Source organism: Oryzias melastigma, linkage group LG13 (genome assembly GCF_002922805.2).
Source record: "Oryzias melastigma strain HK-1 linkage group LG13, ASM292280v2, whole genome shotgun sequence".
Classification (NCBI taxonomy): Eukaryota; Metazoa; Chordata; class Actinopteri; order Beloniformes; family Adrianichthyidae; genus Oryzias; species Oryzias melastigma.
Genome location: NC_050524.1, coordinates 498,465 through 511,663, shown reverse-complemented (window position 1 = coordinate 511,663; position 13,199 = coordinate 498,465). Strand labels below are relative to the sequence as shown.

Here is a 13,199-nt window from a genome sequence, read left to right as displayed (position 1 = left end):
AAACAAGAAACCAGACTAAAACATAAAACCAGACTAAAACATGAAACAAAACTAAAACATGAAACAAGACTAAAACATGAAACCAGACTAAAACATAAAACCAGACTAAAACATGAAACAAAACTAAAACATGAAACAAAACTAAAACATAAAACCAGACTAAAACATGAAACCAGACTAAAACATGAAACAAGACTAAAACATGGAACCAGGCTAAAACCTTAAACCAGATCAAAATCCTGCCGTTCCTGTCGAGCGGAGAGACCAGGAGCTGAAGAGAGCATCCTTCAAAAACCATCTCAATTATCTGCTCAGAGAAACCTGCAGAGACGGATGGTTTTAATCTCAGTGTGGAAACTCCTCAGGAAAAACACTTCAGACGTTTTGGGAAAAGCCGCTTAGCATCTGCTGGAAGTTTGGGATCCATTTAGGCCAGAGAATCGGATTGAATGAAGCAAGATCCACTATGAATCGGATCAACAACCACAATTTAAGAGTCAAATCGTTGTTGAAAAGAATCGATAAGGCCATACATTTTAGGAGATATTCTTGGTGGAGCGCCCCCTGGAGGCCAGGAGCTGCTGCCCTCCTCTTGGAAACTGTGGTTTTTCTAAAACTTCCGAGTGGATGAGAGTGCAGACCCATCCGGATCTTTCTTAAGGGAAAGAGGATCCAGTAGTTTGAGGTTAAACAAGCGTCTGAACACAAATATGTCAAAGCAGCTTTTGTTAAAGGAAGAAGAAAACCCGTTTGATGATCCTGATGGATCGGAGCGTCAGGCCTGATGTCCGACACACCACTCCGTTATTTACAGGATAAAACCTCCGACGTCTTCCGTAACGCTGAGGATTATCAGTCCCAAAAGTTCTGTTTTCATTCCCGCCCGGATTCTAAAAGAACTCTGGACCTTTGTTCTGACAAACCCAGACACTTTGCTTCACATCTTTATTGTTTGTTTTTCAGCTAATTGAAAACCTCGTTAACAGTAACAGACCCACCTTTGTTTCTGAGCTATTTACCCCCCAGGTAAGTCTGGAGGTCACATGACTTCAAAGCATGAAAAGTTGAGGTTAAATAATAAAAAATCCAAGTTCTTCAATCACTGAAACGTCATAAAACTTTGACTGGGACACAAACGGGTTTAAAAATGAACTTCAGGAACCAAACGGATCAGAACAGAACCGGTCCAGCACTGCCTGCTGTGGTTAAACGTTTGACCTGGACTCTGGTTTATGTGCAGAACAGTTTTACAAACACTGAATATTCATGACAGAACAGATCATAGGAACTACAGTACACTTCATGCATGTCTCCACGGGTCAACCGGTCCTTCAGAACTCATGTAGAGATCATCCGGATCCGGCAGCGCCAAAGACCTCCTGAGGCGAAACTCAACAAAACTGGACTGCGTTTTGGTCCGTAGTGGAAAAAGGCTGAAGAAAGAGACTTGAGGCATGCTTCCCGCCGCGGCCACGGCGGTAGCCTCATGTTGGAGGAGAGCGCCTCCGTCAGGAACCGGGCTGCAGGATACTAGCTTCGTACGGCCTGCAGGACGCAGAAAGAGGACGGACATGAACAACACACGAACACGGCACCACCAGCAGGGTGTCCAGACTGTGGGTTAAACTCCGTTAGCTCCACGCCGCAACTGCAGCGGCGCCGGATCGGCTGGTCTTTATCTGTCCTCCAGTTTGGGCGAGTCCACCGGCTCCTCGTCCTCCTCGTCTTTCGCTTCGATCAGCCGCTGCCGCGCAAAGTCTTCAAAGATGATGTCATCGTCACTGCCAAAACGAATCAGAGGTGAGAAAACTGTAGGAAGACAACTGGAGCCTGAAACCAGGCTAAAACATGAAACCAGGCTAAAACATGAAACCAAACTAAAACATGAAACCAGGTTAAAACATGAAACCAGGCTAAAACATGAAACCAGATCAAATACTGAAACCAGATTAAAACATGAGACCAGGCTAAAACATGAAACCAGACTAAAACATGAAACCAGGCTAGAACATGAGACCAGGCAAAGGCTGAAACCAGGCTAAAACATGATACCAGGCTAAAACATGAAACCAGACTAAAACATGAAACCAGGCTAGAACATGAAACCAGGCTAAAACATGAAACCAGACTAAAACATGAAACCAGGCTAGAACATGATACCAGGCTAAAACATGAAACCAGGCTAAAACATGATACCAGGCTAAAACATGAAACCAGACTAAAACATGAAACCAGGCTAGAACATGATACCAGGCTAAAACATGAAACCAGGCTAAAACATGAGACCAGGCTAAAACATGAAACCAGACTAAAACATGAAACCAGGCTAGAACATGATACCAGACTAAAACATGAAACCAGGCAAAAACATGAAACCAGGCTAAAACCTTAGACCAGATCAAAGGCTGAAACCAGGCTAAACCATGAAACCAGGCTAGAACATAAAACAAAACTAAAACATGAAACCAGACTAAAACATGAAACCAGGCTAGAACATGATACCAGGCTAAAACATGAAACCAGGCTAAAACATGATACCAGGCTAAAACATGAAACCAGACTAAAACATGAAACCAGGCTAGAACATGATACCAGGCTAAAACATGAAACCAGGCTAAAACATGAGACCAGGCTAAAACATGAAACCAGACTAAAACATGAAACCAGGCTAGAACATGATACCAGGCTAAAACATGAAACCAGACTAAAACATGAGACCAAACTAAAACATGAAACCAGGCTAGAACATGAAACAAAACTAAAACATGAAACCAGACTAAAACATGAAACCAGGCTAGAACATGATACCAGGCTAAAACATGAAACCAGGCAAAAACATGAAACCAGGCTAAAACCTTAGACCAGATCAAAGGCTGAAACCAGGCTAAACCATGAAACCAGGTCAAATGGTGAAACAGGCTAAAACATGAAACCAGGCTAAAACCTTAGACCAGATCAAAGGCTGAAACCAGGCTAAAACATGAAACCAGATCAAATACTGAAACCAGACTAAAACATGAAACCAGGCTAAAACCTTAACCAAGGTCAAAGGCTGAAACCAGGCTAAAACATGAGACCAAACTAAAACATGAAACCAGGCTAAAACCTTAAACAAGGTCAAAGGCTGAAACCAGGCTAAAACCTTAAACCATGCTAAAACCTGTAACTATTTTAAAACCTGTAACTATTCTAAAACCTGAAACTATTCTAAAACCTGAAATAATGCTAAAACCTGAAGCAAGGCTAAATTTTCACATAGTACTTAAACCTGGAAGTACACTGAAATGCAAACAGTGCTAAAGTGGTGCTGGAGTCGATGCAAAAGTGTGTTTCGTGGTTCAGCCGTTCCTAAACTGTGCTAAAGCTGTGTTGAAACTAGAACGAAACTACATTCGAGCAGGTGAGACCGGATCACTGAATAAAGCAGCTCATCAGTGGATTTGAAGAAGTCTTGATCAGGATCGATCGACAGGACTTTATATCAATCACACTTGAGTATTGATCAGAGTCCTTCTAACATGACCTTCAGAAGGTCAGGAGAAGGTCATCGTCTCTGCTGGGCCAACCCATCTCCTGGTTTCATAGAGAAACTTTCTGTTCCTGAAGACTAGTGCTGCCACAAACGATTATTTCAATAGTTGAATAATCACCCATTGTTTTTTCTGATCAGTCGGCTAATCGGGTCATGCGCTAACTGGATGTGAAGGACACATTTGGACCATCATTAGCCTTAAACTAGATATATAGAATTACCTGAGATAATGCTGTACGCTGAATTTGGCCACTGAAGATGCTAGTGCTGATAGTTGAAGATGCTGAAATTGATAGCTGAAATCATTGAAGCTAATAGCAAGCTAAAATATTAGTTAAATGCCACATTAGCCTAAAAACAAAAAAGCCTAAGTTAGCCAAAATAGCTAGCATGTAAATGAAAAAGTAGCTAAACTTCAAATTAGCCTAAAAAACCTTAATAAATGCAAAAATAGTCCAAAAAGCTGCAGAATGCCTTCATAACTTTAACTTTACTGCACTCTGACTCCATATGGTATAAAGAAATGACTAATCAACTACTACAATAGTTGTCGACTATTTTAGTAGTTGATTAGTCGACTGATCGTGGCAGCCCTCCTGAAGAGTCGCCTGCAGGAGGAGGACATCAGGAACCAGAACTCGTAGGAATGATCTCCATCATCAGGACGGCATTGATGGGACAAGAAGAAAGAATTTACGGATGTTTATGTCTGGAGATGAAGCGGATCTGGATTCACAGCTGAAGAAAGAATGAAGAAGACTGAGAGACTAGACCAGCTGGTTGACAGGAGGACCAGGTCTTTAGGTGTCCACGTTCTTCGGATCCTGGTCTGCTGATCAGGATCAAACCAGAAGAAGACTTTCCACTGTAAAAACTGCTCTTCATCTCAGATCTGGAGCTGAAGATCCTCCGTCCTGGTTCTGGTCTGAGGGTCTAACCGTGTTTCATGGTTCTCTTACTCTTGGTCAGTTCTCTAAAAGCCTCAGGCTGAGGTCCGGGTGGGTCATTGTTGATGTGGTCTGGGACTGGTTCTGGGGGTTGAACCTGCAGGTCTGTGTGTCTCAGATGCTCAGCAGCAGCAGCGTGTTTGTCTGCTGACGGGAGAAGACGCTCATTTCCTGCTGCTCGCATTAGGACGCATTAGTGCTGAGACTCAGGAGACTGCAGAGGAAACGCAGCCCTCTGCCAGCACCAGAGCCAATCAGAGCACGGCGATGCTGCAGGCGGGGGCTGATGAGGAAGAGAGGGGGGGTACTTACTTTGTGTCAAACTGGATCAGGTTTGTGTCGATCGGAGCCTCATCTGGAGCTGCAGAACACAAGACAGCATTAGGAGGAACCGGTCTCACCGTCATGGAGCCACACCGGCTGATCCTATCGCAGCGATTCTATGGAGTTTGAGAGCATGGATACTCAGGAGAACATTCTGTTCTCTGGTTAGAGAGGACCAGGAGAAATCAAAAACACAGCGATGGACTTCAGTCACTTTCAGTCAATGTTAAATCTGAATTTTCACACGGGACTCTGAAACTCGGTCACCGGTCTTCTTCTTTTATTGTTCTTTTCCATCAGAGAGGGTTCAAATCCCAGCTGGGTCTTCCTGTGTGGAGTTCACACGATCCCCTCATTCATGTTCTACTCCTTCTTCCATTAACTGCAAACGAGAACTGGACTGAGTGACTCCTCCCCCCTGACGTTCCAAACAGGAAGTTCCTGCTGGCTCGCATAGACTTCTATGCAGAAACAATCAGCTGTTATCAGTCTTTCTATTGGTCAGAATGATCATTCTGGATCTGAAACCATTTTAGCATCTTCTTAAATAATCTGAATGTATTTTTTGCAGTCAGGTTATAAACTGACCAACTAGATTCCTCTGCAAAAGTAGGCGGAGCCTGCTGACCCCACCGCCAACCTTTTAAATGTTTGACAGATTTTGTGTAGCCCGCTTTATAGTGGCCTTCCAACAAACTCAGTCTTGATTGGTGACAGTGGTTGCCATAGAAACGACGGCTTAAGCTGACTCGGACCAATCACTGCTCACTGACGGCGCCCGGCTCCAACATGGTGAAACAATGGCGTCTGAATTGACTTCATTTGGTTGGAGCTGGAACTTTTCTATGGATGACGTCACACTCAGTCGGTCCAGTTCTCTGATACAGTCAATAGCTCCTCCCACAGTCCAAAACCTGGTGATTCTGACCACTTCTTTAGGAGTGTGTAGTTGTTTGTGGTTGTGTGTCTCAGTGATGGCAGAAGAATCCACTGGAATCATGTTAACCTTGTGAAGCGTTCAAGAGTTACCGTGGTTAAAGAAGGTCAACACTGGTGTTTAAAGGGTTAACACATAACTCCAAAAACAACCATAACTCAGGAGGTTCAGCGGTCGGATGGTGGAGCGTCCCTCCTGAGACTGAGGCGCTTCCACTCTATGATTGACTCAAACCAAAGGTTCCAACCATCACCCCCTGGCTGACCCTTAGACTGACCTTTGCACATATGTGTCAAAGTCAAGGCCCGGGGGCCGGATCCGGCCCTCCTGGTAATTCTATCCGGCCCTCCAGATCATTTTATTTTATTGTTATTAATGACCCCATGTTATCTTGCTCTTAATTCTAACTTGTGCATATTAGACAAAATGTATTTCTATGGAGAGTAAAATATTAAAAGTTATTTAAGGTTTAAGTTGATTTATTCTGGAATAATATTCCTGCATTTTTATTACTCAGAATTATGTTGAAAAGTTACAATTTTTAAAAATTGGCATCCTGGTAGCTTTTTGGACTGTTTTGACATTTACTAAGATCTTTTAGGCTGTTTTGGAGTTTAGCTAATATTTCAGCTACATGCTAGCTGTTTGGGCTAACCTAAGTTTCTATTATTAGGCTATTATTTTTTTAGACATTTAGCCAGTTTAGGTAGATATCAACTTCTGTGAATTTAGATTCCAGCTTCAGCGTTTTTTACTATCAATTTCAGCATCTTCAGCAGCTAAATTCAGATTACAGCATTCACGCTAGCATTATCACAGGTAATGTTATATACCTAGTTACTGTTTTAAAGTTTTAAAAATTATTTCTAGTGTTCAATAATTTTAGTCCCCTGCCTTAGCATGACCTTAGCATGACCTATAAGCATGAACTTAGCATGACCTAAGCATGACCAATGCATGATCTCAGCATAATCTAAACATGACCTTAGTGTGATCTTTGCATGACCTTAGCATAAATTTAGCATGACCTAAGCATGACCTAAGTATGACCCAAGCATGACCTAAGCATGACCTTTGCATGATCTTATTATGACCTAAGCATGACCTTTGCATGATCTTATTATGATCTTAGCATGACCTTTGCATGATCTCATTATGACCTTAGCATGATCTAAGCGTGACCTTAACACTTACTTTGTACCTGTGCGGCTGTCATTGAACATATCATCAGGAATGAGACTTTTGGAAACCTTTGGACTGGAGGAGGTCGTACCTGATTGGACTTTTTGTTTGCTTTGATGTTTTTTATTTCTTTATGGTCAGTTAAATGAATGATCAGTGGAGGTGGGGGCTTGTCCGGTATCATTGACCTCTGTTTGGTGAGGGGGGGCGCTCACCGTCTCTGTAGAAGGACTCCTCCAGAGGCTTGGGGTGCATCAGGGTGAACGGAAGCTCCACAGACACGTCGCTGAAACAGAGAAGGTTCAGGTCCATGAAACGCCGCTAACACAGCTTCATCACACACCAGCATGAATGCATTACTGCCACAAAGGTCCAGTGGGGGGCGTTCTGGTGACCTTTGTGAGTCCCAGCATGAGCTTGCTGTGGCAGTTTTCATCCGAGAGGAGAGGGAAAGGTTACCTGGCAGCCAGATCTCCCAGGATCCTGAAACAAACAGGGAAGACCGTCAGCATCAGTCATTGGAACCTGTGACACATTTTCTGCTGCTGTTGTTTGGTTTTTCTGGTTTAATGAGTTTAATGCTTCAGTTTCTGTTCAGAAGAATGTTCTCCATTTGAATGTTCTGCGAGGAGAACAGATGTGATGTAACATGGATGAGGTGAATATGACAGGAATTAGCAGCAGCTTGTGGTGTTCCACCAGGGTCTTTACTAGGACCATTTCTGATTTCTTCAAACTCTACTTCGAACAGTTTTAGAATTGTGGTAGTTTTAATCATCAGATGAAGTTTGGGATTCTAACATGGTTCCTTCGTTTACATACTGAAGCGTCTGACATCCAACGTCTGATGTCTGATGTCAAAAACTGCAATAGTTTGCTAACATGCACTACAAACTCTAGAAGCTTCTTTGTGATCCGACCAGAGGTCACAAAAGTATATGAACTGAACTTCTAAAACATCATCAGTCAGAACAACAACCCTACAGGTGCTCAGTAGCTCCGCCCCATTTCTGCATGATATTACTCCGGATTAAACCATCTGCGGTGGATGTCCGTCGTGTTGTTGGGGGAGTCCGTCTCACCAGTCCGTTCGTTTACATTACATTAACCCGGTCCATCCCCCCTCCCCCCGAAGGAGTGGTTTATCCTGACATTCTGGGACTTCAACATCCAAAATGTGTTCAACGCCCGCGCCCTCTCTGATGTTTGTGTCATAAAGGATTTTGAGTTTTTGTCCTTTCAAAATTAAACATTAATCGTCCATTTCAAAAATGGACGCCGATGTTATCTCAATGTGTGTCATCACCATAAATATAAAATACATTTTATCTCTTTTTTTCAAGTAAGACAGAAGCTTTTATTTTGAAACCTGGTCCTGGTTTCTAGTCTCGGCTTGTTTCCACGACACTGACGTTAAAGGACTAGAACTAGAAGTCTTGTGTAAAAAAGCTTGTGCTGTGCAGACACAGACGCAGACATGACAGAGATAATGGAAACATTCTGATCTTTTGATAAATGGAATACAGCTGACAGACGGGCCACAGCCTTCAGAATCCATCTGGTGGATTTCGGTGTGAAAAGGTTTGTCCTGTAGTTTATGGGATGTTTAAGATCTTATTTTAAATTTTTAATCCTCTATTTTCTTTTGAACTAGAAAAGCTCTAACAGGTTCCTCTGTGAGCTCCTTCCATCTGTGTGATGTCATGTTCATCGATGGTGTTTTATTTTGAAGGCCCAGTGGATTTCATTCCTTCTTGACTGACTTCCTGCTGTTTAAACGTCCTTTTCAGAAGAATTTACCTGAGCAGAACTTTTCTGAACCAAACAACCTCCAGCTTTTGTCCAAATTGAATTTTGGTTCTGAAAGAGTTTGAAATCCTGCAGACTTTTTAAATGGACTCCTATAGGTTTCTCTTCATTGAACCTCTACACAAGTTTTAAAGAATGAAGTCTGCAGGGGGCGGGGCTCAAGGGTTTGTGGTGAAGAAAACAGGGTACCGACCCGCCGCGTGACACCACCAGCTTCACTTTGACCTTGTAGGACACGATGATGCCCAGGATCTCTTTGTTGGCGCCGTCTCTCAGGCTGAAACACAGACATCAGTTTAACCCTTCGCTGTGGGGGAGGGGCTGGTTGGGTAGTTTGTGCGGGGGGGCGGGGTCACTCACAGGGTGCTGGACGCCAGGTTTGTGTCCTCGTGCTTCAGCTTTCCATCCAGAGCAAGGCCACGCTTCTCCTGGTTGTTGGCCAGGAAGGGCGTGAGTGTGAAGACTTTGCAGAAGGTGGAGCTGGGAGCAACGACGTCACTGAGGAGAGACCAGCAGAAGTCTTCAGCCAAACGTCACAGCAGACTGAAGGGACTTCTGCTGCAGGAACTCTGTCATGGTGTAAATGCTGTTTGTGCTGCCTGGAAGGCAAAGGTCAAAGATTTTGAGAAGACCTCCAACGTTTGATCTTGTTTTGATCTCAAAGGTAAAAGACTTTAGTGTCTCTGAGGTTCTGTGGTTCTGATTCTTCGTTTCTGAAGGATCAGAACCAGACATCCCGACATTTGATCTTGAGTTTCTCCAGATGGCGAATCTTGTTCTGATACTTTAGTAAGAGATTCATGAACACATGAAATAAACAGATCCAGGTGGTTCGGGATGATTTTATGAATCTTCTCTCATCATTGAACCCTTTTGTGACGAAGCTTTATCAGTCAGGTAAAACCATTACAACTATCAACTGGTGAAATCATTAGTCATGTGAGAAAGTTTAGTGACTTCAGCTTTAATATCTTCAGAACTTTTCATCATTTGTGATCCGTATCTGCAGTAAAAACCTAAATAAATGAATAAATGAAATATCTGGTCACTGATCGGGGTACATCTGATATTGATCGAGTTATCAACTATGTGATCAGACCCAGTTTCCAATCACATGATCGGATCAGGACGTCCCTAATGAGAACCACAGGTCAACCTGCAGGGATGTTCTGACAGAGATCACAGTTCTGGACTAAGTTCCTGAGATGAAACCAAAAGACTCACTCTGACTCCTCGACGGCCACCGGACATTTGTACTGCGCCGTGTTGAACAGGCAGATGTCTGCGTACTGTCGCACTGCAGACACAAAGCAGCGTCACACCTGAACACACACCTGTACATTTAGCTGAACACACCTGCTGCAGACTCACCCAAGACCCCGCCTACCTGAGATCTTCATCTTCTTTACTGTCTTGTTGGTGTTGTTGGTCACATGCACATTGACACTGATGGGTTCCCCGTGATAATAAATCTGAGACAGAGACACGGAAACCGGATCAGAACCACAGAGGTCCACTAAACCAATCCTGCTTCATGGTTTCTCCTGACATTCCCTCTTCCAGACCAGAAGTTCAGACTCAGATACGAGACTCAGATCCAGTTCTGACATCAGAGTTCAGCCTTTTTAGTTTCAGAACGGTCCAGAGAGGAGAGATGCTCCTGCACCCCGTTGCCATGGTGACCACCACATTCCAGAGCCCAGAGCCAGAGACAGCGTAGATGCTGTCCTCTCCCGTTGAAGAGCTGAAGTTCCTATGAGCTTTAAATACCTGGTAACCATGGCAACAGTTTGAGTCAACCGTTAGCCGGGAGCTTTTTCTTTAAGCAGAAAAAAAAATGTCATTATACTGATTAAATGTTTGGATTTTCTTCAAATATTTTAACTGTTAACTTGTTTTTCAAACGTCAATAAAGCAGCAGCTCCTGTGGTCTCAGTGAGCAGAACTCAGACCCTGAAGGAGGTTCTCCTCTGTCGAGCATCCATGAGCTCTGGCAGCAGCTTCAGACCCGTAAGGTCGGCAGCTGTGAACGTTGACCACCAGCGAGTCACCTCCTTATCCAGAGACGCCTCCAAGTGCAGCGGCTTGTCCGACATCAAGAACTGCCGCGTGGTCTCCGCCGTGGGCTGCGGCCCGGGCTTCTCCGGAGCGTACTGGACCTTCCTGATCACCAGACGCACCGAATTCCTGCAACACACCCAGAAGGACATGAAGCTTCAATGCAAACATCTGTGGAACCACACGGGGGCGCTCTGCTGGGAATCTCTGCAGCACTCGTATGGGGGGGGGGGGTGAGGTTATGAGTTCTGAGGGGAACAAACGTAAAAACCAAAAAGCTGAAAAGGGACAAAGTATTTGCAGGAGACGTGTTTTTGTGGATTCTATGACGATGATGATTCACTGAGGTTGTTTCAGGGTTTCTCTGAAAGGTACTGATCCTCCAGAACTTTCTGGTTCTGTTTACATCAGCACACAGCTGTCAGCATACATGCCGAACTCAGTGAAGCTTTCCCTGAAGGCCTTAAGGTAGCATGTAGAGGAAAAACTGAACTGGTCCAAGTCCAGAGCCCTGTGGAACACCAGAACCAACGTTAGCTTTGAGGGACCCGATCTGTTCGGTAGAAAACTCCAGGAGAGAATGAAGGAGGAGAATCGTGAACTGTGGGCGCTTTTCCTGCACTTCATCATGACGTCATTGAAGACGCTTCAACAGATCACACTGAAGCTCCGAACCGCTCCAAAGAGTGCAGGTGGTGTTGGGGGAGGGGTCAGAGAGGGCGGAGCCTCAAACCGAGATGATGTCCTTATTAAAAAACAGTTTTCGAGTCAGAAACCCTCTGAGACTCATCGTTTGCCTTTGACTTACTGAGAGCGAGAATGAGTGGGCGCTAGCTAGCTAGCTGCTAGCTAGCTGCTAGCTTTATTCAGCAGGCAAGTTTCTTTCGCTGGTTTCCTGTCTGGATCCACAGCTACGGCTGGAAAGGTCAGTCAGTGCTTCAACCCCGTACAGCTGTTGACGTTTGGAGTAGGTTCTGGTCCGGTTCTCATGTTCTGAGGCTTCCAGAGGTGGGCGGGGCCAAAGGACTCTGATCTCGCCCAGGTCTGCAGTGATCTCCGAGCGGTCCTCAGACCTGCGTTCGATTCCATGCTGTCCAGTCTGCGTGAGCCGGAAGCCTCTGAAGCTGCTGAAGCTGCTAATGCACGACTGACTCCACTCCCATTCATTATTTATGGGGGGGGGGGGGGCACTCACCTCTTGTGGATCTTTTCTTCAGCATTTTCTGCACAGAACGCCTTCACCTCGAAGTCCACCCCGCACGCCTGAGGAGCACAGGCTGCAGTGTTATAAGCTGGACTGGGGGGTCACTGTGAGGGTTAGATTAAATCGGCCCCCACCTTCCCGGTGTCCTCGGGTCCTGGCTGTAGGGTGACGGAGCACGGTAGATTCAGAGGAATCTGGAACCACAAGGAATGAAAAATTTAAAGAGCCTGAAATATTCATGGGGGGGTGGGCAGCAGCAGCGCCCCCCTGCTGTCAGACGAAGACGTGCAGAATTTCTGACTCCTGAGCAACTCGTTTATCAGCTTTACTCTGTTGGTACGAAAAGAAGATTTCAGGTTTAACGTGTGTGGAAGTGAAGCTGAAGCCCACGCTGTCCCGTGGTTCACGCTGTGCACGACGTGCACGTGAAAGCTCGCAGTCGCTGTGCGAACATGTGAAGGAGTGAGTGTGAAACGCTGCGAGCCTGAAGACGGAGGAGAAATGCTCATCAGTCTTTTAGGTCTGTCTCAGCATGAAGATTCATTCGTCCAATCTAGAAGATTATCTTTCAATCTTTCCAGACACGATGAAAAGAAAGAAACTGGTGTATCAGGAGCAGAGATTCTCACAGGTCCTTTTCTCCAAGTCTCTAGTTTAATCTCAGATCATGTTTCACATTGTAATACTTATTTATAGCAAGGTTTACGTTATGCTTCTATTAAACATGTGGAGAGAAAACCAGCAGGTGCTTCTGCAACAGTCAAAAGAAGAACCAACAAATCAAGTCACAAGTCACTGAAGCCTTGGTCACATGCACGCGCAGAACCCGTTCAGGATGACCTTAACGGGTTCTGCGGGTCTTTGGGTTGGACCCGTTGTATTTTTAATGTTATAAAACCTATGTTGTGTATTTACTTAGCACTGGCAGCTCCACACTAATGTAGATGACCGGTGACTATTGATGATGTCATCAAGTGTTAGTTACGTCTGAATTTGAAGACACTATTTCTTCATAAACCTCAGTTTGGAGGGCTAAACATAGGGGTAGGGAGAAGCTGTAGGGTAGGGAGAAGCTGTAGGGTACGGTGAAGCTGTAGGGTAGGGAGAAGCTGTAGGGATAGAGAGAAGCTGTAGAGTAGAGAGAAGCTGTGGAGTAGAGAGAAGCTGTAGGGGTAGGGAGAAGCTGTAAGGTAGGGAGAAGCATTG

General features: G+C 44.7%; 1 protein-coding gene across 1 annotated transcript in view; it reads right to left on the bottom strand.

Annotated features, from left to right (window-relative positions):
- Positions 1–926: 926 nt before the first annotated feature.
- Positions 927–13,199, bottom strand: part of arrb1 (arrestin, beta 1) — a gene marked incomplete at its 5' end in the record, with an annotated part of 13,773 nt that continues 1,500 nt past the window's right edge. The window contains 11 exon segments of the mRNA XM_024277189.2: positions 927–1,781; positions 4,792–4,840; positions 7,138–7,208; positions 7,382–7,405; positions 8,925–9,008; positions 9,092–9,229; positions 9,956–10,028; positions 10,119–10,203; positions 10,783–10,918; positions 11,985–12,052; positions 12,128–12,187. Coding sequence (XP_024132957.2) covers positions 1,676–1,781; positions 4,792–4,840; positions 7,138–7,208; positions 7,382–7,405; positions 8,925–9,008; positions 9,092–9,229; positions 9,956–10,028; positions 10,119–10,203; positions 10,783–10,918; positions 11,985–12,052; positions 12,128–12,187 — 894 coding nt within the window.